The 25,843-nt window shown below is 34.4% G+C and overlaps 5 protein-coding genes and 1 non-coding gene across 8 annotated transcripts; 3 read left to right on the top strand and 3 right to left on the bottom strand.

Moving 5' to 3' along the window:
- Nucleotides 1-1,558: 1,558 nt before the first annotated feature.
- LOC110600742 (major allergen Pru ar 1) lies at nt 1,559-2,472 on the bottom strand. Its single transcript, XM_043951521.1, has 2 exons — nt 2,193-2,472; nt 1,559-2,098 (listed from the first exon to the last, which is right to left on the bottom strand). The coding sequence occupies exons 1-2, from the start codon at nt 2,374-2,376 to the stop codon at nt 1,800-1,802; spliced, it is 483 nt and encodes a 160-aa protein (XP_043807456.1). The 5' UTR covers nt 2,377-2,472; the 3' UTR covers nt 1,559-1,799.
- A 1,914-nt stretch (nt 2,473-4,386) lies between these two features.
- Nucleotides 4,387-5,194, bottom strand: LOC110602368 (major allergen Pru ar 1). Of its 2 annotated transcripts, XM_021739867.2 has the most exons (3): nt 4,930-5,194; nt 4,496-4,838; nt 4,387-4,456 (listed from the first exon to the last, which is right to left on the bottom strand). In XM_021739867.2, exons 1-2 carry the CDS (start codon nt 5,111-5,113, stop codon nt 4,537-4,539), a joined length of 486 nt encoding a protein of 161 aa, XP_021595559.1. In that variant the 5' UTR covers nt 5,114-5,194; the 3' UTR covers nt 4,387-4,456; nt 4,496-4,536. The 2 variants fall into 2 exon arrangements, with proteins under 2 accessions (XP_021595559.1, XP_021595558.1); XM_021739866.2 differs by having other exon boundaries at nt 4,387-4,838.
- Nucleotides 5,195-7,234: 2,040 nt separating this feature from the next.
- LOC110602438 lies at nt 7,235-11,374 on the top strand. The gene is made up of 5 exons (XM_021739963.2): nt 7,235-7,909; nt 8,375-8,586; nt 9,878-10,262; nt 10,369-10,537; nt 10,667-11,374. Exons 1-5 carry the CDS (start codon nt 7,568-7,570, stop codon nt 10,924-10,926), a joined length of 1,368 nt encoding a protein of 455 aa, XP_021595655.1. The 5' UTR covers nt 7,235-7,567; the 3' UTR covers nt 10,927-11,374.
- A 370-nt stretch (nt 11,375-11,744) lies between these two features.
- Nucleotides 11,745-14,819, bottom strand: LOC110602598 (protein DEHYDRATION-INDUCED 19 homolog 4). Its single transcript, XM_021740153.2, has 5 exons — nt 14,501-14,819; nt 14,237-14,370; nt 13,534-13,611; nt 12,887-13,149; nt 11,745-12,099 (listed from the first exon to the last, which is right to left on the bottom strand). Exons 1-5 carry the CDS (start codon nt 14,562-14,564, stop codon nt 11,991-11,993), a joined length of 648 nt encoding a protein of 215 aa, XP_021595845.1. The 5' UTR covers nt 14,565-14,819; the 3' UTR covers nt 11,745-11,990.
- Nucleotides 14,820-15,226: 407 nt separating this feature from the next.
- Nucleotides 15,227-15,300, top strand: TRNAT-AGU. The gene has a single exon. It is a non-coding gene; the product is annotated as a tRNA-Thr (tRNA).
- Nucleotides 15,301-21,434: 6,134 nt separating this feature from the next.
- Nucleotides 21,435-25,540, top strand: LOC110601692 (two-component response regulator ARR1). 2 transcript variants are annotated; one of them, XM_043951117.1, is made up of 7 exons: nt 21,435-21,914; nt 22,368-22,520; nt 22,629-23,009; nt 23,351-23,427; nt 23,567-24,748; nt 24,867-24,913; nt 24,990-25,540. In XM_043951117.1, the coding sequence occupies exons 1-7, from the start codon at nt 21,740-21,742 to the stop codon at nt 24,991-24,993; spliced, it is 2,019 nt and encodes a 672-aa protein (XP_043807052.1). In that variant the 5' UTR covers nt 21,435-21,739; the 3' UTR covers nt 24,994-25,540. The 2 variants fall into 2 exon arrangements, with proteins under 2 accessions (XP_043807052.1, XP_021594618.1); XM_021738926.2 differs by having other exon boundaries at nt 24,867-25,540.
- The last annotated feature ends 303 nt before the right edge of the window (nt 25,541-25,843 follow it).

Below are 25,843 nucleotides of genomic sequence, written 5' to 3'. Positions count from 1 at the left end.
TCGAGGTTGCCAACTATTCTTAGCAAGTAATTTTATTTTTTTTTAAGAAATGAACAGTATTTTCATGATCAAAACTTCACGGGAACTTCTGGCCAGTATGTAATCCAATGATATTGAGGTTGCTACAGGGTGATATGAAATTTAGATCAAACCTAACCAAAAGCTCATTTAAAGAGGATGAGTGTCTAAACTTCTTATAAGAATCGCATTATCCTTTCTCAAATGTTGTGGGACTCAACATGCACTGATAAGTTACATTACCCCTTTCTAAATTGATATGGAACTCGACATCCCTCGCCCTAGGGTTACGGAAAAATCAATGAGAGACACAACACAAAATGCTAAGCCATATTACCTCCTTCCCAAATCGACATAGGACTCAACATCCCCTTACGTCCAGGATTACACTGAAATATGATATTTATAGGAATCTATCACAATATTGAAAAAGATTTTGATATCATACTAAATTTGGGTAAGTCTCACTTACCAAAAACTAATTAAAGGAGGAGCTCAAAGAGGAGAGTATCTAAATCCTTTATAAGGGTACATTATTTATTTTTCAAATAAATACATGACTCAACAGTCAAAAATTAGAATCAAGATTCTATTTTTATTTTTTTTATTTAGTTGGTGATTGGAACTAAAATTGGAGATCTCATAAGTTTTTAGATGATTTTAGTATCAAGTTAAAGCTTATTGGTTTCTTCTCCAATCACACATACACTTCAACTTGTAGTGGCATTAAAGTTTTAATGTCCTAAGAATATGATTGTGCCAGGAAATTGAAAAGATTAAACTTTTTTTTTTGTAGAACTTCATATTATATTCATCAGTTTCTAAAGTGCTTCAACACCCTATAATTCTCCAGATTGCATGGTTGTTTGCAAACAGGGGAATGAAGATACTATATTAATGAGAGGGAAAATTATTACATACAACTATCGTTTATTTTTATGACGATTTGATGTTAACCATTATATAGAAACCGCAATAACCAATGACTATAATAAAATTATTGCATATACAATTGTTATATGATAAAATTTATCCATGAAAGGGCTGGCTGACGTGGCAGCAGATAGATGATGTGTGATAAGTTCCAACTCATATTAAAAAATAATAAACAGAAGCCAAAAAAGGCCAAAGGAACTGTTGTCTAGTCAAAATATAGATGTATAGTGGTAATTAAAAAAAAAAGATTTATAGTGAATGAACTTTTAAGTTATAAAGTAAAATTTGAGGATGATCTGAATTAATAATAAGTGAAATTTATCTGTATACTGTGAAATGGTTTTGCAAAGAGGAGGACCATGAAGTAGTTAATAGAAATCTAATATATTTTCCCCACCTGGCATTGCCTAGTTGAAATTATGGAAACAGCAGTAAGTAAATGAAATTTCATATGGAGACGGCTTTTGGACATTTACTACTTCCTGAAACAAAAAAAAAATTGTCCTTGTTCTCAACATCAAGACAATGAAACCATGATTCTCAAAGTATTGCAATGTTACTACTAATATTTCCATGTAGTTTAATTTGGGCAGGATCCAGCAGCTGATAAAATGATAATTCTGGTATATTTATTCAAAATCAGGTTCAACTGACTCGTTTCCAACGAAAATAACAACACACAACTGAACTGCTACGATAAAATTTAAAAAAAAAGAAAAAAAGTGAACTGACTCTTACAACTGAAAATTATTATGAGTTGGTGAAAAGGTAGTTTCCCGCAAGGATGAGAAAACCAAAAACATCAAACCCACAGCTCCAACAGGCACAAGGGACTATTCTAGATTCTAATTATAGGTATCAGGATTTTCCAACAGGTAGGCTTCAACAGCTTTGAAAATTTCCAAGGACTTCTCTTTGCCAGCCTTAATCTGCTCTTGCTTGAGCTCGAAGTCTCCAATAGTAAAGTAGGTGCTCTTGTTCTTGCAAATCGATCCTCCATCTGCCGATGCCTCAAACTTGATCTCGTTAGAGATTTTCTCAAGCACATTCATCAAGGCATCGCCTTCAATCACAGTATATCTGTATATGAAGTTTTCCTTGTCAATTTCTTCAATCCTGTGCTTCACATACTTGAATTGGCTACCTGCAAGGGATGGTTTGTTCAGATTTATTACTGCCCTGCATATATTAGCTATTTTAACATAAATTGTCTTCAATTTCTTTTGTAAAATACTTGCCTTCCCCGAAACTAACTTTTCTGATAGTTCCAGGCCCTCCATCTCCTTCCAGGACTTCAACGTTGCTGATGGCCTGGGGAATTACCTTTTGGATGAGATTGTCATTGTCAAGGACGAAAGCCTTGAACAGCCTAGTTGCAGGGACGGGGGAGGCAACCTCCAGGTCATAACTGACTACTCCCATGATCTCTGAAAATAGAAAGAACACAGAAAGGAGGAGGAAGATTGATCAATTAACAGCCAATTCTGAGGTGAGAATATGTGTGTTAGTAGAAGCTGTATTTATAGATTGATGACAATTAATGGTTAAAGCCTTTGCAAAAGTAGCAGAAAACATCTTTGGAGTCGGAGAGGAGGGAGGCTTAATGCATAGCTGATTCCAAATGCTGTCCTTTTCCTTTGCTAAGAAACAACAAAACAATGATATGGATTAAAAAACTAATTAAAATTTCAAACATTTGCCAACTTGGGGCTTAGCTTTTTCTTGTTAGAAACAATTAACAAGTACACGAACTTTGATAGAAATTATAAACAAGCCCTTCCTTGTAGGCTCTTGATGTTGGGATTATCTGACGATATTCTCTTTCTTAAATTTTCCTTCAGAATTATCCTTATTTGTGTACAGGTTTTTAACTCCGTCGCTAACTTTACATCTTTTAAAAGTGTTAAGAAAACGAAGTGGCAATCAGAACTGTTAGCATTAGGCGTCATAGGGCTTTCGGCCAGTCGTGCTCCTACATCATAATCAGAAGATTGAGGCATTGCTTGAAGCCCTCAGTTCTGGGATATCTTCGGCAGAGTTATGCCCCCTTTCTGCCCATAAAATATTAGTGACTATCATTAATATTTCTCTTCCACGCCTTTATAGTCAAACTTTCTTGCTGAAAAATTTATAATGAATGTGTAATAATTAAGTTAATAAAATTAATCGTTAACTCTTATTTAAAAAAAAAAATTAAAATCCCATTGTATTTTAGAAAATCAAACTTTTTAATCATGTTTTAAAAAATGTTAGGCAACTTATTTAACATTGAATTTTTATATATTTTATTACATAAATTTTAATTATACAAACTCTTTTATCTTACAAAGATAAACATACTGTTCTATAAAGATTAATAAAATATAATTAAAATTTTTAAATATAATCTAATTGAAATTATATTTTTTATTATATTCTCTTTATTGTAATACGTATGCTTGGTAGCAACGATTTTATTTTTTTGATAAGTATGAATAAACTGCCATTTTCATATTTTGACAATCTTTTAATGATAATTGAGTTAAACTTAATTGCAATGGAACAGGTAAAGAAAATTTTGACTGTAGTGGTGTTGATAGTGTAATTTGTAATCATATGGAGCTGGACTATAAGTTATTATATTCGATTAGGAGTATGCAGTGCTATTATGATTAAATTACAGGATTTATCTATGGTTTATCTTTTGCATGAAAATAAGGCTTTTATTAAGTAGAAATTAACATAAATTCTCAGTTAATTTTAAATTTATTATCTCAAGAAGTGGTAATGAATTACCATTGAAGATGTTATTTTTATAGTGTAAAACTCTACTATCTAGATCATAACATATTCGTTGTTCTATTATTATAGAGAAACAAATCATTCGCCAATTATTTTGTAAATTTTATTTTCTCTACATGTACAAGTTATCATCTTTTGAACTCCCATTTAGGGAGGCTCTCGAAGTCTCACCATGATAGAGAAGAGATAGCATGGCCTAGAGTCATACACTTAATTAGTTAATGATTTTTAGTTTTTTAATATATTTTTTTTTGTATTAAAAAAATGCTACTTATACTGTATATATAAATAAGATATATTAAAAAATTAATAAATAAAGCATTCTAAACAAAGTGGCCTGTAATCTAAAACGAATGAAAAAATTATATTTATGGAATGAAAAAAGTATCGTGTAGACGATCTCCACTAAAATTTAAAAAAAAAATAATTTGATTGTAAAGTAATAAAAATTAAATAGTTAATATTGATAAAAATACATGAATCTGATAGGGTTTGCAAAGTCCACTTCTGGAGGTCAATGCTCAGTCTCGTCATCTTGGATTGTCTTATTTGGAGGAGAAATATGGAGCTTGTGCAGGCCTGAAGGAAAAATTCCTGACAATAAGACATACCAAACGGAGAATTGGGCTGAAAACAAATCCAGAAAAAATATACACAAATGAAAATAGATTGAACTATAAAAGGTTGAAAAACACCATCTGTCTATTATTTTATATATTATTTCAAACCAGTTGGCAGTTTCAAATATGAGCCATCACTCTTCTTGTTACACATAATGAAAATCGAAGTAGTTTAGCATATTTAATCATCAGGATTCGCCAAGATGTAAGCTTCAAAAGCCTTGAATATTCCTACAAAGGCTTCCATAGTCTTTGCTTGAGCAGCCTTAATTTCCTCTTCATTGACGTCAATTCCCTCAAGAGTGTAGCTCTTGCTGGTGCGCTTTAAGATAGATCCTCCATCAGGGGAGGCTTCAAACTTAATCTGAAAACAGATTTTTTCAAGTTCTTTACTCATCAAGGCAGGATCACCTTCGATCACAGTGTACTCAAATATGAAATTCTCCTTGTCAACGGCGTCGATCGTCTCCTTCACGAAGCTCCCTGCAGAAACATTATAATTTGAAGGTCTTAATAATGAATTGCACACATTAGAAAAATACATCATAGATACAAGTGTAGGAACTGAACTGACCATTGCTGAAGTGAACTTGCCTGATTGTACCAGGTCCTCCATCTCCTTGGAGATTGACGACACTTTCAAGAGCCTGAGGCAGGACCTTGGGGAGGAGACTCAGGCTCTCAATCACAAACTTCTGGAACAGTTTGGCTGGTGGGACTGTGCTCGCGACCTGCCCTTCATAAAAGATAACTCCCATAGTTCTCAGCTTTCAAAGCAGATATCCAAGGTTTATCACTTTGATTAAACGCAGAGTCTTGGGTTAGTGAATACCACTTTATAGAAAAAAAAAATATACATATAAAAAGAATTCCAGTAGCTGGTCAGACCTGTACATAAATAATTTTATCGCCGCCAACTTGGACTGCCCCCTTTTTTTTTTTTTGGCTTGAGCTACCCAAGTTTGCTATCGTTGGAAATTACAAGCTACCCAAGTTTGCCTTTCTAGATGACTTGGACAGTATCTTTTCCTTTTCGGATATAAATGAATCATAACAGATCTCTGAAATATTTTTCATATTTTTTAGTATTTTGGCAAAAAAAAAATTTTTAACCAAAAAAATAAATAATTTTAAGAAAATATTAAAATAATTAAAAATTAGTTATCTCATTATTTTTCAACAGAAAATATTTTTATAAAAAATATTTTTAAATTAAATAATGTAAACAAATGGAGTAAAACATTATATATATTTTATTATAAAAATAAAATTACCATATTTCAAAATCCTATATTTCCCACATTAAAGTCAATGCTTAATTATTAAACTATTAATTTGAAAAATTAATCATATCATGGAAATAATTGTACATTCAAATTGATATTAGCGAACTTCTAAATGGAATATATTTCGCTATTATAATTTAGGAAAAATTATATTTTAGCTTATAATTTTAAAATATTTAATGGATTAAACATTATATTTTTTAAATTTTAAAATAATTAATTTATTCAAATTGAATATCCTTCCATTCATAATTTTATTAGTCAAAGAATAAATATTTTCATAAATTTTCGATATAGGTGGATAATTTTTTATTATGTAAATTACATTTTGATTCATAAGTCTTAATATAATTGATAAATCAGTTTTTATATTCTTAAAACTAAATTTTTAATTTTTTTATTTTTAATCTGTCTAAAATTACAGTTTTTCCCATAATATATAGATATTAATTTACTAAATTACATTTTTTTCTATTTATTATAGATTTTAGTTTAAAACTAGTAGATGATCAAATTTTTTCTGACAATATAATTTTTTTTAAAATATTATTTATAAAAGTTTATAATCTATTTAAAAGTTATTTATTACTACTTAAAAATTGCTCAACTTCTAAATATTTTTTAAAAGTTTTGAAATTATAAATATTAAAATATTTTAATAAATAAAAATTAAAAAATAAAAAGTGTTAAAAATATTTGAATGAGATATTATAAATAAAAATTAAAAGGGATTTAAGAGTTTTTTAAAATAGAAAATGAAGGATCAAAATGATTAAATTATATAAATAAAAAATAAAAAAATTAAAATATTTAAATTATAATAAATAATGATGGAGAAAAATTTAAGTATAGGAATACAGAGGATATTTTTATGCTTTCGGTAAAAATGAATGAAATGATACCTCACTTAGACGAAATCATTAAATGTAGTTTATTCATTAAAAAAATAGTAACGATATTTCTATGTTTTCAGTTAAAATGGATAAAATGGTACCTAATTTGGACAGGCATCATTAAATACATATAATTTGATCTCTTAATTATACTAAGACTAAAAAATTAAACTATAATTTATCATATAATTCGCATATTTGAAAACTACAAGTGCGTCCCTTGTTTGGGTGTTAGTATTTTAAAGTGGACGCCCGACTCAATTATTGAATTTCCTGAGGTTGGATTATTTTTCCTTTGAAACTTGGATTATCTTAATCATGGGAGATGGACCCAAAAACATAAACAGGGCAGTGGCATCCAATTCTCAAGTAAAAGCATATTCCCTTGTGCAACCAAAAGAAATTTCCAACCAACCAGGGCTCTTTATCCACTCCGCCTCAACCTAAATCCCAATCGATTTTTATTTAATTTCAATTTATCAATTTAAAGAATTAAAAACTAGACTAAATTCCAAGTTAATTATACTTGAATCAATTATTTGATTTCTAATTCAAATTCAGTCGAATCGACCATTGCCTAAAATCAGACTTAATCCCACTTTTGGAGAAAAACAAACAAATAGTGGAAAGGTAAAATCGAACCATAACCCGAATAGCCACACATTTGAATCATTGAATGTAATTATATTTTTTTCTGGATTCTTCTGGTGTTGTTTTCGGCCCAATTTCTGACGTACAAAGCCTAAAATATCTAACTTCGTCTCTCCAAACTCCCAAGGAAGCACAAACGCAAACACTTCTCACGCTCAAACCTTTCACTTCAGCACTCCTTTGTTGTTGCCCTATTCAGTCACCCCCTGTACACTTACCCACATACAGGAGAATAGAGAGATTTCTTTTTAAAAAAATATATCCAATCCAATTTTACTTATCAATAAAAAACCCTCCTAAGCGCACCAACTGCTGAAAAACTTGCATCCAATTTCTTCGTCTCCGACATCGTTTTTGTCGGGTTCTTTTTGGGTTTTCTGCAATGTCAGGGTCCGGTGGGGTTTCGACCGCTCGAACCCGCGGCGAGGACCGATTCTATGTTTCTCCAGCGATGCGAAAGAAACAGCAGCTACAACAACAGCAAGAGCAGCAGCAGCAGCAAAAACACCACCAACGGCAGAAGCAGGGATCATTGGTTTCTAAGAATCGTACAGCGGTGATGGAGAAGGGAGCGGAGTCAGATCAATGTGGTTCATTGTCTTCGTCGTCAACTATGTCAAATTGTTCGGTGCAGGGTCTTGTAGCGGCCGAGGGTAATTCTTCGAATTTAGATCGGTTCTTGAAGTATACTACTCCTGTGGTTCCTGCCCAATATTTGCCTAAGGTAATAATTATTAGAAATTGATTTTTCTTCTGGGTTCGTGTATTACGTTTTTTTTAAGACAAGGAAATGATTTTTCTGATTTTTATCTGTTCTTTGGATTTTGATACCTGATTATTTTGAAGCCTCAAATAGTTGTGCTATAATGTCTTGCATTATGAAAATTAGGTTTTCTAATTAAATTCTTGGCTGATTCTTACTGCTCTCTATCAGGAATGACTTGAGAAATGCCTGTTAGAAATATTAAATCTGTGTATTTGTTGCATTTCATCTGTTACGACTGGATGATCTTTAATGGTTTATCCGGCAGTCACTAGCACGGTGTTTTTTTTTTTTTTTTTTTTGCCAGTAACTAGCACAGTTGACTGGTAGCTCTTGTTTAACATTCATTCTAAAAGACCGTATTGTTCTCTATGTTATTTATTTAATCAGAAATAGGGCTTATATTGTAATTTGGTTGCTCTGTAGACAAGCATAAGGGGATGGAGAACTCGTGAAGCAGAGTGTCAGCCATATTTTGTGCTGGGTGATCTATGGGAATCTTTTAAAGAGTGGAGTGCATATGGTGCGGGTGTTCCCTTTCTGTTAAATGGAAGTGAAACTGTTATGCAGTACTATGTTCCTTTTTTATCTGGCATTCAGCTGTATATAGACCCATCAAGACCCTCTCCAAGGCTGAGGTGAGCCACCCTTGTCTTTGTTCTTATTTCATCACATTCCTCTTGTTTGTTAATGTGCCTATTTCCATAGTCACTTTGTAACTTGTATTGATTGAATGATGTGAATTTGGTGTTTTTTCTGACTAAACCATCCCCTGTAATAAGGTTTGAGGAGTTGATATTGTTGCTTTATGGACATGGTGATTGTAAGGGTTGAATTGACCTGGCAATGGAGCAATCAGAAGTTCAATGACATTTGTAGCAAGCATTTGCATTTTGGTTGTGTTGTATGCTCCTAAAGTTGCTTCTTCTTTCATCTGTTTGTTGGGATATCCTCTGTTTGATGGCTGTACGCTTATAAAATGGATCTTAGATGCATATGTTCTTATGTGGCAACTCTTATCTGTTTTGTTAAGGAAACTTATGTTAACAAGTTGTGCCAAAGGTGTCTATAATGCATTTGTAAAAGTTCAATTTAAATTTAGAATATATTTAGATCCTTTTCTTTTCCCTGAATTTTTCCTTTTTGTTTTCTTTTGGACATGGATTCCATTTGTTGGTCAATTTCACAGAAGTTTCTGCTGCTCCTTGAGCTTTTTATTGTTGAGAAGTGATTTTATAGGGTGGAAATTTAACACATAGATGGACCACAGGTTTGGCTCAGTTTTTGGAAACTTGAATGTAAGTTTGAAATGCTACTGCTGTAATTGATGAAGGGATGTTTGGCCATTGATTCATTGTTTCACCTGCCTTTCATTGGTTACTAGATGGTTTAAGTAAATTAATATTCCCTCAAACAGAAGCTTCAAGCAAATTCTGTTAATTTGTATCTTTCCATGCATGATGGAATGCCTTCGTCTATATGCATTGCAAAATTATACACTTATTTGTGCCTCCACTTAAATCAAGTTGAAAGTGTTGGTATGTCTTTGTGGATATACTAAATCAACTTTCTTAGTAGATAATTTGCTGTTGCAGGCACTTTTACTGCTCTTGCAATGCTATAATGTGTTCTGAGCGGGGAAATAATGTGCACTTCTTGTTGGTTGAAAATAAAGGCTTGTGCATGTAATCTGCAATGCTCCATTACATCATCCCTTTACAAGGGTGGTTGTATTACTACGGCTACCTCTGTGTGTCCCATCTTGACTAACCATAGGATTTTGTTTTTCTTCAAAATGTCTGTCATCTTAAAGCTGTCTTCTTTGTGTTTTTTTTTCCTTATTTCAAAATTGATATCCCTTTGGGCTTTATTGAAATGTTTCAACTTCTGCTGGATGCATGCATTATTATTGTTTCTACTCTTTGACAGGAGGCCTGGTGGGGAAAGTGATACCGAGTCATCCAGGGAAACCAGTAGTGATGGTAGCAGTGACTACAGGGCAGAGAGGGGAGTAAACAACGGTGTTCAGGGGCCTGGTGCAGAAACTGATGCAGGGTCATCCAGGGAAACCAGTAGCGATGGTAGCAGTAACTACAGGGCAAAGAGGGGAGTAGACAATGGTGTTCAGGGTCCTTGGACTCAGCAAACCATTACTGATGCAAATATTCAGAGTTTGAATAGAATCTCACTGAGGAATAAACCTGTTGGAGGTTCATCAAGTGATGAATATGAGATATCCAATCCTCCAGGTCGGCTTATTTTTGAGTACATGGAGCATGCTCCACCATTTACTCGTGAGCCGTTGGCTGACAAGGCAAGTTCATAAACTGTATTATACTTAACATGCTTTTATCTTGGGTTTCTGGTGGGCATTCTCCCCATATCATCATGACTAACACCTCTAACTTTGAACCCTGCAGATTTCAGTTCTTGTGTCGCAGTTTCCAGAACTCAAGACATATAGGAGTTGTGATCTGTCACACTCAAGTTGGATTTCTGTTGCTTGGTATCCCATATACAGGATCCCCATGGGTCCGACACTACAGAATCTGGATGCCTGCTTTTTAACATTCCATTCTTTATCAGCACGTACATCTCTCTCTCTCTCTGTCTCTCTCTCTCTCTCTGCACATATGCATTTGTGTTTATTCGTTTGCATGTGATGGTTGTGAACTGCTTGTTCAATTCTTATGAGTTTGTTGTGGTGGTTTGGTACAGGTCAGAACACAGATGACATGCACCTTCATGGTTCCAGTGTTAGGGAGGTTTCAGGTGCTGATATGTCATTCAAGCTGCCTTTGCCTACATTTGGTCTTGCTTCCTACAAGTTTAAAGTTTCGTTTTGGAATCCAAGTGGAGTTTATGAATGTCAGAAGGCCAATTCCCTTTTACGGGCTGCTGACAACTGGCTTAGGCATTTACAAGTAAATCATCCTGATTTTGCGTTCTTCATCTCCCACAATTCAAACTGGAGATGATAGGGAGTTCCATAGTGGGCTGTAAACCTGAAATGGAAGGGTTATATATGTGGACCTTCAATCCTGACAGAGAAACCTTATTCCACAATGTTCTTTTGTTGTTTTTAACAATACGAAGCTGTGACTCCCAGCCTAAAAGTCTAGGCTGTGAAACGGTGCCCCTGTACTGAGTGGCCGAAGAATGATAGTAGTTTTGGCTTGAACGTGAGGCGTTACACATTTGGAGATATTTGAAAGGGGCTCTGTTATTGATAGACGTTACTCTTTATAGGCTTTTGATCTTGTCTTGTGGACAGGTTGAACTTACAGTTGCTACAACTTTTAAATAAGGTTGTAAGATGATGAAAAAAATCAAGTGAACTTTTTGTAAATAATTGTTTTGTTGTAGCGTATGCCGCGTGCTTGTACTAACAGCTCTTATAATATGATCGCATTACCTTTTCATGCCTCCCCAACTCCCTCTTAAAGTCGTTAATTCAGAAGGTACATTCACATCTTAATGGTTGATATAATTCGCTAGGCAATTGTGCTCTATCTTGCACAAAATGAGACAGTTGAGCTGATGGAGATTATAATTTCAATATTGGGAAATAGACTTTGCCCTGTTCGAATTTACCTGGTTATTGATTTATTTTTTAATTTTCTGAAAATTTCAATTTTGATTTCTAATAAATTTTGGATAGTCACCTTTTTGTGGGGAAAATAATAAGAAGAAAACCTTGTGTTTTAAAAATTTTCTAATTTAGTCGAAAATTACTAGATCAAATTCTACACGAAACGGCTCCTCTTACTCGAATGTTATCATGAGATGCAAAAGAGAAAGGAAGACTAGAACAATTAACTTGATTTGGGAATGTGCAAAGATAGGAGAGTAGAATTAGTTAGATATTTCTTCCCTCTCTCCATTATAAGCATATAAGCTGTAAATACAGCAATAATACAAAGTTCATCTGACCTAGCTAATTATCATTTTTATAAATCCATCATCTTTCCCTTTCACTTTCACTTTGTTCCCGGTCCTTCGTATTATATTAACAAGCTCATTAGGATTATCCCCCCAGCACTCACAACTCATCATCAAGAATGGTGGACAGCAACAGTCCCTGCACAAACTTGCACCTCTGAGACTTCTCCTGTTGGTCCCTGTCTGACACGAGGGATTGTTGTGCTTCTCTGTCAGTATGAAATTCATGTTAGCAATTTCGCAAAGAATCAAACATAACATTTCTTTCACAACTGCAACTAGGTACATCCCAAAGCAATGGTAATAGATTTTTTCCTTCCTATCAAGGGGAAAAAACAAAGACTAATCCGGTCAATACCACTGAGATCACTATATTTATATTTATAACCCAGTAAACAATTTACAATCATGGCCTAACTTCGTACTAGTTCAACTTCGTCAATTTTATTAGTAAATCCCATTTCTCCTAAGCCATTTCTTAAAGCCTATTTGGAATTTTGATTCCAACCCCATTTGAAAACTCACCATTTTAAATGCTGTTCAAAACAATAGCTAAAAAAAGCTGTTTTTTTGAAGCTACTAGAACTAAATCACGTCAAATTTAATTTACAATTAATTTTTAATAGCCCTAAATAATATATTTAAAGTACTGGTTTTTCAATAGCATTTCAAATAACAATGGCAAACAAACCCTTTCTCAATTCCGTAAACCTGTAAAATACCTAGAAGCCAATAAAAATTAAAAATAAAATAAAATCCACAATTCAATGTATAGCCAATCACCATTTCTCAAACTCCAAGAACTTTCTCCCATATACTGATGAAAAAGCTCTCAAGATATTTTTTCACCTAAAAGTTAAATCTTTCTAGAAGGAAAAAGAAGATTAATCACGATGAAATAAGTTCAATTTAATTGATTCATGGACAGGCCATAGGCTATTTAGCTCACTTCTAAATAACAAGTAGGAAAATTTAAAAATACACCAGTGATGGTACCTTTCTTGGAACTCCTCAGTTGTGCTCCCCTTCATCTGTAAGCCTGCTTCAACCGAAGAAAGGGGCTGTATGTTCAGAGATTCATCCAAAGAAGGTGAATTAGATATAAATGATGAAAGCAATGGATCTGGTTCCGTATTGGAGGAAGAAAGAAAGCATGAAGATCCACCAAGAAGGGATTGTAAACTTCCTTCTCGCAGCTCTTTTCTCAATAGCGAAAATGCCGAGTTAACTCCTTTGCGCAATCTCCTTCTCCGCTGCACGTTATCACCAGTCAAGGAACACCAGACCCCAATTTAAAATGACAGCGAGCAGTTAAAACATACAACATAAGCTTCAGAACATCTGACTACAGAGAAATAATCAATATGCAGAATTTAAAAGAAAAAAGTTAAACATAAGGCTGCTTCAAAAGTAAGTTGACAATCAAAGTAGTAACTGAGAAGGCAAATGAAAAGGAGAGAAAGCACCCCTTAAAACCCAAGGGGAATCCATTAAAGCAAGTCCTTCAGTTGCTAATAAAATCGATTTTGCTCATTCAACAAATGAACAGCTGAGACACATAAACAAATGCCAGTAGCTTCATACATCAACAGTACCAAAATCCATAAATAAAACTAAAGGCGAACTGATAATACAAAGGATATCTTAAAGAAGTTGCCATGCTGCAAAGTGATGTGGCCAACAATATCCACTCCAACCCGTTTAGCACAGACTGGGCACACCTGAAACAAATAATTTGAACAAGCAGCTTAGGAAAGTGGTTCTTAAATATTATCACCAGTAACGCCACCATGACTAAGTTGTATAAGCACTGAAAACCCAAGGTCAAACGAGTGTTAAAGACTACAATGACTGCATTGGACTCTAGGAGACAGCAACACTCCCCAAAAAGAGAAAACAGCCATAAATTAAAGGCTCACATAATTTAACACTATAAAGCCCCCTTGACTGAAAGGCTATTGTCTTTTGATCCACACAATACCCTCTTTCTACTTAGAAGCTAGTACCACAGAGCGATCAAAAGATCACAATCCATGGCTGGAAAAATATATTGGAACCCAAAAACAATCCCTCTCCACTCTCTACTAGTTTTCAATCCAAAAGTTTCTTTGCTGGCAATCACTAAATATCTTCTATGAACCAGCCCAGAAGAAAGTTAACTGAACCCCACAAGTGTTGTGCATTGCCATAATAAATGTAGCTTTTATTGATGATCATATCACGAAAACAGATAATTTGCTGGAAAGAAGAAAACCTTAAAACCTTACGAATTAAAGACAAAATAAATAAATACCACAATAAATTTTACAAGTGAGAAGAGGGAAGAAGAGAGAAAAGACAATTAACCCCATTCTTGGCTTCAACAGGATGCTCCTCGTCGATATGGCAGCAGAGTCCCACAACGTCGAAATCCTCGGCGCAGAACGGACACAAAAATTCCGCCTTCAGATCCTCGTCCAAATCAGTTTCCTCGTACATTTCTACACACAACAAAACAACAATTAAATTCCCAGAAAAGGACAATAAATAAAACCTCAACAAGTGCACAGAAAGAATATATAAAAATCAAAGGGCAGTATAAGAAATTATAGGACGTTAAAGAGACCGGACCAGATCGAGAATGGTAGCGTCTTGAAGAAGTCGAAAGGGAAGAGCTCCACGAGTCAGAAGCCATTAAATTTCCGATCGAAAGCTTTTAGAAATGTGTTATGCTGTATTGATGACAAGTAAAAGAGTGTAGAGGGAAGATTGTGTAATTTTAGTTAACTTATCGACCTGAAGATGATAACTAGAAGAAAAACCCTAGAAAAAAAAGAAAGAAATGGAAGATGGATGAAATGAGAACAAGGAAAGGACAAGGAACGCGAGAGGGATAGAGATTAGAGAGGGGAAGAACTCATTCTCCACCAAACTCCTGGGACGCGTTGAGCCTCTCCCACTTTATAAAAATGATTTTTTTGCAATGATGGGCCTCAACTTTAATCATATTGAAAAACTATCTCACCACCGGTTCACTTCATCAGTCTTCACCCTCCACTAGAGATACCGAAGTAGGATAACAGCCGTCGGTAATACTTTAATGGGTAATTTTGCAATTGCACCACTGCTATTTTGAATCTTAAAAAATTGCTAAGACTAAGGAAAAGAAATTGAGAAGTTTTATTTTAGAGTTGATGATTTTTTGAGATTAAGAATAATTAAGATTGTTCATTTATTTTAATTTTTCTACGATTTTTATATTTAAAATAAGAGAACACAAGTATTTTATTTCTTAAAAAATATAACAGTTATTATATTTTCAGAATATTTTCCTATTTACGAACTATAAACCAATCAGCTCTCGTAGCTCAGTTGGTTAGAGCACCCGTTTAGTAAGCGGGAGGTCTTGAGTTCGACTCTCAACGAGAGCAAATTTGGCATATGCATACGATGTTTTTGAATTCAAGGAATTTACTTAATCTAAAATTTTATTAATGCTGTTTTCTTTAATTTTCTTCTCTTTTGGTCCTCTCCCCATTTGATTTATTGCCGAGTGATTGGAACTGGTTTGCTTGATTTGGTCGACCCAGATCGTAGAACGCAGGGGTAGGCAAATTAGGTAGCCATAGACGAACTACAAGCTTCTGTTCATCTGAACAGGAATTCATCACTGATATCTCTCATGCATGGACCTTTTCAACTGAAACAACTAAGGATGCGCAGATGCACCCTTTGAGAGTTGTTTGACACATGAGCGTTTTTGGAGAGGGAAATTTGGAGATCTTGTGCAAGATGAAATTCGCAGATGGGAGGCAGAAAAGCAATGCAGAGGAAGACTTGTACCATGCGAGTCGAAAACAAGCTGAAGATTTCAGGAGCAATAATTTCCCATGCAACATAATTACACCCTTTCCCGTGCATGGCATAGCTATGCGGGACTTCCCATTGGGCTCTGATTTGGGCTTTTGCCCATTGGGATCTCTTTTGTTGTATTTTTTCCAAGATAAATACTCGTTCAATTATAATTTACAGGTCATTCTCATGTTTATTTGACTTTCTAAATAATAATTTTATTATTATTTGAATTAATTTTTATCAAGAATTTCTTTAATTAGTTTAATTTAAAATATAATTTCCCTTATTTTATTTTTTTAATTAGTTTGTGTGCGATTAGTTAAAAATATTTTTCTTAATTTTTATATATAAATTAATTGTTTTTTATGTACATTTATTTAACATATAGTAAAATTACGTTATTAACTAAAATAATTTACTTTTTATTGAGTAAACCGGTTAAATAAAATGAATCACATTTTATTATTTTCCAATTAAATAAAATTCTAAACTTGAATTGTTGTCAGATTTGATTTATTAGTTCAATTAATTAGTTTAAATTTGATAAAATTATTTTTATAATTACTATTTAATATTTTCTCATTTTTAAAAAAATATCTCTTTCATTTTTTGTTAAAATTATGGAAGATGTGTTTTTTCAGAGTTCTTAAAATTATTTTTTAAAAAATTATTATCACTAAAGTAAACTAAATATTTTACTATGATACAAACTTTTTCTAGTTATTTTCAGGTGTCAATTATAATCAAAATTGGAAATTTCTAGCCAACATAAAAATTAATATATACTTTGTAATGTAATTATATTAAATTTATATTTGTATCGACAATATTAATAATTTTATAATATTTAGTTAATTCACAATTTTTTTATTGATTAAAACAGAATATTTTAGAATTATTAATAAATAAATATAACTTAAAATTTGGGCAATTTTAGAAATTATTCACCCGTTTTACGTTTTTTAGCCAATTTTAGACATTATGAACCATACTCACACTAATCTAGAAAGTAAAAAAAGCTCACTCAAACAAATAAAGTTCCATCTCCATAGCCGAATGAAAGAGTCTGGATCCAATTATTGATTGGTATTGTCTAGGAATAATACATGAGTTGAAGTATATAGCCAAAAACGCATGAAAACACCCCAATGAGAGTAGTTTAAGTATTGACACTAGCAAAAGATATTTATGATCTCACCATCTTTAAATGCTCAAGTAAGAGGGATATGGTACTAGTAGTTACTACCAAGGCAAATTCAATTGGTTATGTAGACGAAATAATTTAGTGAGTCCTTGTTCATTGATGGGAAATAGAAATAAAAGCAAGATGCCACATATGCTACTCCAACTCCATGTGCAATTTATTACATGTCTCATCTAAAGCAGCACCACTGCTGCTTTACTTTATGATGCCTGCTTGCCCTTTGCACAGTGTAAAACTGCATACCATTATTTTATTTTATTTTTCTTACTTTCCCACAAATTATTGACCCCTAATCAGAAGAGCCTGAGCCTGAGCCAGCCTGAGCACGTATACAATGATGCAGTAGAGTCTGGAGCATCAGATTTGCCCTTTTCAGATCAAACCCATGAACCCAAGTTAAGTTTCAGAGGCCCTCATCATTGTAGACTATAGACATTAGACAAGTCATGTGGTTTCCTAATTTTTTTCTATTATCCACATGCAGAGGACATATTGCACTCAACAATCCCACTCATGCATCCCCTCCAAATTATATTATACACATGCATCCAATTTGCCAACTTGAGACCCTCATGATTTTTTCTTTCTCATTTTCTCACCCAATTTTTAATCACCCACTTGAACTTCAATGCCCTATTAACACCCTTCTCACCTAATGTACTAATCTGTTTTTTATTTTATTTTTAAATAGTCAGATCTGAATTCTTAATTTTTGTATGACACGATCTACTGTTTAACCAAACCCATAGATGAAGGACCCTTGTGTTGTTAGAAACAATGATGCTGCAGTGATTGAGGAAGACCAATAAAAGAAAATAGATTGAAAATTGGCATGCGATCCAGGCTCTGAAAGGTGCTTTAAACACAGAGAGAGAAGGCAGAACTCAAGAATCAATGACGAGGAAACTTACGTACTAGTTTCCAGGGCATCTTACCTTAATATGGTAAAACTAAAAATTAAAAAGGAAGAGAGATTTAAAAGTTTAGAATATGATTACATTCTTTGGTGTTGATGGGTAGAGACAGAGACACAGTACAAGTACTAGTTGATCTGAGAACAATAAAAACAAAGGTGGCCGTACTTGCTTGCAAGCCTGGCAAAGAGGTACTACTAATATCACACATGTGGTTCTAATCCCTTCTGGCTTCTACTGCTATGCCCTTTTCATTAACAGTACTTTCATTCAATTATTCTGACCCATACAAATTTGGAACCATGTATTCTAATTACTCCACTCATGCTCTATTTTCCGTTTCTATTTTATTTTAAATACACTCCTGTTTATAATTGGACCAAATTTTCCAGTTTGCCACGTGCCCGAATTCTTCTGTTACTATAAATGGAGTTGAATTTTGGAAAGCAACCGATCTATCCTTCAATCATTCATCTTACAATCCTTTTCGAGATTATTTTTTTTTCCACTCTCCAAAACCACTCGTACATATGAAATGAATGAACTTAATTCTTTTTTTTTTTTTTTGTTAATTTTTAGAATTAGATGTTTTAACTCATCGTTGTTTTAATAATTGGTCTTGAAATCGACATAAACTGCTTGAGAACTTGGATTACTAATTCAAGAATCTTCCCAATTCGCTGGGATATATTTACAAATTAGTGAGCTTTAAATAATTAATAATAAATATAACATTAGGATTTTAAAATAAATATTGAAATATATTCCATGTTGTAATTTTCTCTTTTGGAGCCAGTCCTAATCATCCACTGCCCACCTTCTTTTACATCAACCAATTATTTTTAATTACCCAAGCCCACTACTAACCTCTACAAACTACAAAGGATATGTGTGTCGACTGAGCACATACACTACCTCTGCGGGACCCAGTCATGGTGGGGGCTATCAGTGGGGCCCATCATCTTCCCGCGTTGGTCCACTGATGATCCGTAACTTGTTGGCTCTTTTAAAAAAAATTTCAGGGGGCCCGCTCTCGCACTAAGGACAGCACCACGTGTCCGTCCAATTTGTAAGTTGAAGATGAATATCGTCTAACCCGTCACGTCTATTCTTCTCTGAGCTGATGTGGACTCCTTGAAAGTGGGTCTGCGGGTCCCATTTCAGCTCTTTGGCTTATCTGGGTAGGGTCCTCTAATTATTATTATTATTTTAATGTTTTAAAATTTGTTAAAAATGTTGCTGTTAATGTATGGATGGATGTTCGGTGTAAATTTTGGGGATTATGTATTTGGAATTCGCAGCAGTGCAGGCTCAGGCTCAGGCTCAGGCTCAGGCTCAGCCTGCAGCTGCCCATTCCTCTCTGTGCGCAACCAAACAAAAAGTTACACAGCAAAAGTTGTTGGGATAATTTCCCTTTTCTTTAATTTAAAATTTTTAATCTAAAAAAATAATTTTTCATCTTTCATTTACAAGACCATTATGAATCTTAAATTTTAAACACGATAAATAGATTAAAATTTTATTTATTTTTTTTAAATATGTACTAGTTATTTATCATTAACAAACCGCAGATTATTAGTAAAAAAATAGACTTAATAATTCTAAAATTGTATGATGTGTGTGTGTACATATTTATATACATGAATATAAATATGTAAGAAATATTATTGAATTGAAATATATACATATATATATATATATTATCGATAAAATCATGGAGAAAAAGAAGTCAAAATCAGAAATTAACGAGGCATAAAAGGAATAAGAAATGTAATAGTAGGAATTAATGTCCCTAGTCATGGAACAAAATGGGTAAATATAAATATTAAAAAAAAAAAAAAGGATAAGGCTGAGGAGAAAAAAAAAAAAAAAAAGCAGGGAAAAGTAGAAAGGACTTTTCTGCAAGTTCCATGAGAAGCCACGTGGCAGAGGATGAAAGAGAAAAAAGCAAAACATAGTTTAATGCGCGCGTGATGCATATTCGATTTCCCTTAAAAGCATTCCATAAATTTAAAAAATTAATTTGATGTTAGGGTTTGAAGATATTGGGAAGATCTGTTGGGAAACTAATACCATAATGAAAAAGTTAGTATGGAAGGTTGCAATTGCTGGGAGCTTTTTATTGGGTTTTGAAGCTCTTCAAAGCTCAGCTAATGGTTTAAATTAATTAAACAAAAACCCTAAGCTTTCATTTCAAATATATTCATCGTAACGAAGGAAAGGCTTCAGGGTCAGGGAATATACGTTTGCAGGTGCAGGATGCTTACTTTACCCTCTTGTTTCACTGCTTTTCTTGCACTCATAAAAGCAACCTAAACCTACACCCATTTAATTATTTTAATTTATACAATAACCCAGAAGTTAAAGCTAAATTCCACTGCAAAAATCCCCCAATAAATGAAGAAATGGGCACACCATAAAAGGCCAAAAAGATGCAGAGGATGACACTGTGTTCATCAGAACTCAATTGGGAACAATATAAGCCAAAGAGACCTTATCTTTAATGTGCGGCGGCAGAAGGCACGTGTCAATTTGGGGGAAGAGATAGAGGGTGGTGAGTGCCTGGTGAAGAGAGATAGAGAGAGAACTGGGCTGGGCAGGGCAGGGCAGGGCAGGGCTTAAAAAGAAGAGCTGAGGCTGAGAGAGAAAGAAAAAGATACCCATTAGATTAGAGTTGCGTTTGTTTGTTGGGGCAGTCACGGGGAATCCGTAAGGACTTGGTTTTTGGTTGGGTTGTTTTCACCTTTTCCGACCATTAAAGAATGGCAAGTAGCAGAAAGCTTTTGCTCAACAAAACTTAAAAAAGAGAAAAAAGGATGAGTAGCTTAGCTTAGGTGGGTGTTTTATGAATTTGGGATGACCACTCTTTGCAACTTCAAAGTGGAAAATAGTGCTCCTGCACATATATATATATATATATATTTTGCTTTCTACACATTTAATAATTCTACCACTAATTTTAAATATGCTGAGTTATACTGACTTATTAATTTAAATTTACAATCATAACTCATATAGATAATTAGATATAGATGGGTGTCCCTCACAATCACCTCATTCTTTGATTGCACAAGATTCAGTGGCTTTCTCCGGTGTGCCACTTATAAGGATTGTAACCTATCACCAATGCATGCTGCTGCCTGGAATCCTACTTTTCTTTTTCTTTTTATATATATATACATTTAAATTTTAATGGGTCAATAACAAATTCATCACTCCAACATTCATTTACTTTCAAATTTTACTCACTTGAGCAAATCATATTTTTGAATTTGCACCATTTATCAAATTATTCAATTATTTAAAAATAAAATAAAATAAAATAAAAATTTTCTGTAAAAAGATAATTATGCATGGCATGAGAATTCACCAATAAAATTCTAGTAGAGGGGGCGGTAAAACAGTAAAAAATAAAAAAAATAATAAATTAAAAAAAACGGAAGAGGAGACAAAAGTTTAACGTTGGGGGAGTTGCTGGAGTAGATTTAGATATGCGGTGGAGTTAGTTAACTTCATGTGTGAGCTGGATCCACTCTTCCAGGACTGACCCACTTTTGAATAAAATAATCCAAAAACATATTTTTTTAATTATATAAAAAAAAAAGCCCAGAAACAGAGAAATTGAGCTTGAAGCTGATACAAGCCATGTCTTCTTCAACTTTCAATCCCAAAAAAATATATATAAATTATCCTCTCTAATAATCCAAAATCTCTTCCCTTTCTCTTTCTCCAATTCTTGAGCATCTCATCTGGGTTCTTTCTGTTTTTTGAGCTGGGTATCATACTTTTGATGCCAAGTTCAACTCCATCTTCAAATATGTGAAATTTTACCTGCTTTCTTTACTTCTTGCATGTTTCTTCTTCTTGTCTTGCTTCGGATCAAACTTATTTTCACTTATGAATCTCACTAACGGCAAGGGATCCATGTCAACGGCCAGCTCTAGTGCAGCTTGGAGAGCTGGGGACGTTGTCCCCGATCAGTTTCCGGCAGGGCTAAGGGTCTTAGTTGTTGATGATGATCCAACATGTCTTATGATCTTGGAGAAGATGCTCAGGACCTGTCTCTATGAAGGTATGGTCCAGATTATTTTTTCTCTTTTTTGCAAATTATGCCTCTTTCTTTACCACACTTTATCCATGTTTGTTACCTTCGATTTCATTTTTGTGCTTTAAGAAATTATTTGATTTCGTTTGGGCTTACCATGTCATGTATTATTATCATTCCTTATGCTACTTTAATGATTTTGTTTACGGCGAGGTGGTAAGAATGAATAATTTCTGAATATTTAGATTTGGGTTTAGGGTGTCGCATCTGTTCTACTTTGAGCTGTAATTATGTTCTGCTCCAAATTAAAGGCCATGCTTAAACTTTTGCATTTGTTTGACCTGATCTCCTCTGTATGAAGTATGCTAAACTTGAAGCTATTATTTGCGTGTATGTGAAGGATTTGTGTTAACGAGAGATTAGAGGGTTCATATCTGTGTAATTGGATTGATTTGAGTCAATTTTCATGGCAATTTTCAGTTACAAAATGCAATCGAGCTGAGACCGCATTGTCTTTGCTTCGGGAGAACAAAAATGGATATGATATTGTTATAAGTGATGTTCACATGCCAGACATGGATGGATTTAAACTCCTTGAACACATTGGACTAGAGATGGATCTGCCTGTTATCAGTAAGTATTGGGTTGCAATCACTTTAGATAGATTTAACCAACATGTAGCTCAATTAGCTTAGCATGATTTGGCGTCTTATACATGTATATGCTTTGTGAACTACACAGTGATGTCAGCGGATGATGGGAAAAGTGTTGTTATGAAGGGGGTCACTCATGGTGCTTGCGATTACCTTATTAAACCAGTTCGCATCGAGGCACTGAAGAACATATGGCAGCATGTGGTTCGGAAGAAAAGGAATGAATGGAAGGACTTGGAGCAATCAGGCAGTGTCGAAGAGGGAGATAGACAGCCGAAACAGTCAGAGGAAGCAGATTACTCATCTTCCGCCAATGAAGGGAACTGGAGAAACTCAAAAAAGAGGAAAGACGAGGAAGAAGATGCAGAGGAAAGGGATGACACATCCACATTAAAGAAGCCAAGAGTGGTTTGGTCAGTTGAGCTCCACCAACAGTTTGTTGCTGCTGTTAATCAACTAGGCATTGACAGTATGTACCATTATTTCCCCCATTTGTTTATCCATATTTTTTTATTTGGTGATGCCTGTCGACTGCCTAATTTGGATTTGCATTTTGTACTTGTCATTGGTGAACTTATTGAGATAGCTAGTGCATTTTGTGAATATGAGGACAGATCTTATTGTGATCTGTGTCTTCGTGTCCAGTGCTATTTTTGAATGATAAATGGAACATATTGATATTTTTGAAATTTATACTTGAAATTGGAATTCATTTCCAATGAAATTAAGGTAAGCTGACAAAAAAAATCGCAAACTTGTTGCATTCCTTGTACACTGCTCTTATGTTTTTGTATTGATTTGTGAATCCAGAGGCTGTTCCTAAGAAAATTCTAGAGTTGATGAATGTTCCTGGGCTCACCAGAGAAAATGTTGCTAGCCACCTCCAGGTATGGACTATATATGCTTAACAAGGATATTCCAAGCAAGCATCATGTAGAATTCAAATAATGTGTGTGCTAGTTGAAATTCTTAGGCAAGTAAGCTTCACTGTTTGATATAAACTTGTTATTTGTTTGAATGGTACAGAAATATCGTTTATATCTCAGAAGATTGAGTGGGGTTTCACAACACCAGAATAATTTGACCAACAGTTTTATTAATCCCCAAGAAGCAAGCTATGGGCCACTGTCCTCTCTCAATGGACTTGACCTTCAAACTCTTGCTGCTACTGGTCAGCTTCCAGCACAAAGCCTTGCCACACTCCAAGCAGCTGGGCTTGGTCGATCAGCAGTAAAATCTAGAATGCCCATGCCCATTGTTGATCAAAGGAACCTTTTCAGCTTTGAGAATCCAAAATTAAGATTCGGAGAGGGACAACAACAGATAAGCAGTAGTAAGCCAATGAACTTTCTTCATGGTATCCCAACAACCATGGAGCCTAAGCAGCTCGCAAATTTGCATCATTCAGCACAATCTCTAGGGGGCATGAATATGCAAGTCAATGCCCATGGTGGGCAGGGTGGTCAAGGTGATTCATTGCTGATGCAGATGTCTCAGTCACAGTCCAGGGGGCAGATACTAAATGAAACCACTGGCAGCCATGTTCCTACTCTCCCATCATCCATAGGGCAGCCTGTTCTACCTAATGCAGTTGTTGGTGGAGTCTTAGCAAGAAATGGTTTAGCTGAGAATGGTAGAGGGACAGGATACATTCAAGTTTCACAATCATCTTCAATGTTGAATTTCCCACTGAACAGCCCAGCAGAATTATCAGGCAATAGTTTTCCTCTGGGAAGTGCTCCAGGAATATCCAGTCTCACATCTAAAGGGACATTTCAAGAAGAGGTTAACTCAGAAATAAAAGGATCCGTTGGATTCATGCCAAGTTATGATATTTTTAGTGATTTGAATAATCACAAATCACATGATTGGGAATTACATAATGTAGGCATGACCTTTAATGCCTCTCATCAAGCCAACTCTCTGCAAAGCAATCTTGATGTCGGTTCTTCAGTTTTATCTCATCAAGGTTTTTCTTCTAGCCAAAGGACTGGACAGAACAGGAATATATCTGCTGTAGGAAAACCCATTTTTACAGCTGGGGATGCAACTGATCACGTGAATGCAAACAATGTTGGACCTCTCAACACTTTCTTCGATAATTCAGTGAGGGTTAAATCTGAAATTGTTCCTGATGCAAACTGTGATACTAACATCTTTTCTGAGCAGTTTGGCCAGGAAGATCTCATGAGTGCACTTCTAAAACAAGTGGGTTCCTCTCTCTAATTTGCTTTCAAAATTTTTGAATAATTTATTATATGCTTTCTAACAAGTGATTAGCCCAAGTTTTTGAATCATTTTTGTCAAAATTTCATCAATTTTGCAGCAACAGGGAGGTGTAGCGCCAGCTGAAAATGAATTTGACTTTGATGGGTATCCCCTGGATAATATTCCTGTGTAGCAGTTCCTCAGCTATTTCAGTTTCTGATGTACATACCTCCTGTTACAGATGAATTGATTTATCTCTTCTGCAACAGAGGGAAGCAGTTCAAATTAGCATTTTTTTTCTGCAGACAGGATTGCTTGATTTCAGTTAGCTGCATTTCCTTGGTGTATATCATCATGTTCAGCTGGTTTAATTTGGAAATAAATTCCTACAAACGGTAAGTTGGAGATGATATATTCAGTTGAAGGAAGTTGCAGATGTAAGATACCACTGCATGAAATGCCAGGGCATACATGCAAAGTTTTGGCTTCCATCGGGTTGGAAAAGCTGGCAAGAAGCAACTAATTTTAGGGTGCTTGTGGAGGACATTGGCTCCAGTTGAGGAGACAACTTAGACATCTACAGTTTCAGGAGCCTTGCTAACTCAGTTACAGATCAAGTTTAATTATTTTTACTCGTTTTTTATTTTATATTTGTTATTTAAGGAATTGACCTTGATTAATGTACATATTCCATTTGATTGCTCTAGACATAAGTCTGGGTAACTTTTATTTCTTTTTTCTGGATGTTTTCTTGTACTTAAATTCTAAGGTGTTATGTTTTTTTTTTCTGTATTCTGCCTGTTATGCTTTTTTAAGAAGGAAAACCTCACTTTCATCATTAATATGAGTTGTGATGTTCCTCTGCCATATTCACCGCCACACCACCAATCATCCATTCAGTAACCTTTTTCCATTGAAAGCGTTTATCATTCATGATCTGTAATTTTCTCATGGCTATTCCAATTTAGCAACTCTATGAACTGCCAAGCATTCCCACATAGCATCAACTATGTCATGGGTTTTCTATCTTTTGTGAGGAGCTGTACATTTAGGATTCATGCCCTTTTGAAGCCGTGGAAGGCCAAGGTGTCCTTT

This window comes from Manihot esculenta, chromosome 15, assembly GCF_001659605.2.
Source record: "Manihot esculenta cultivar AM560-2 chromosome 15, M.esculenta_v8, whole genome shotgun sequence".
NCBI lineage: Eukaryota > Viridiplantae > Streptophyta > Magnoliopsida > Malpighiales > Euphorbiaceae > Manihot > Manihot esculenta.
The sequence above is the reverse complement of the archived record's forward strand: the minus strand, read 5'-3'. Positions and strand labels throughout refer to the sequence as shown.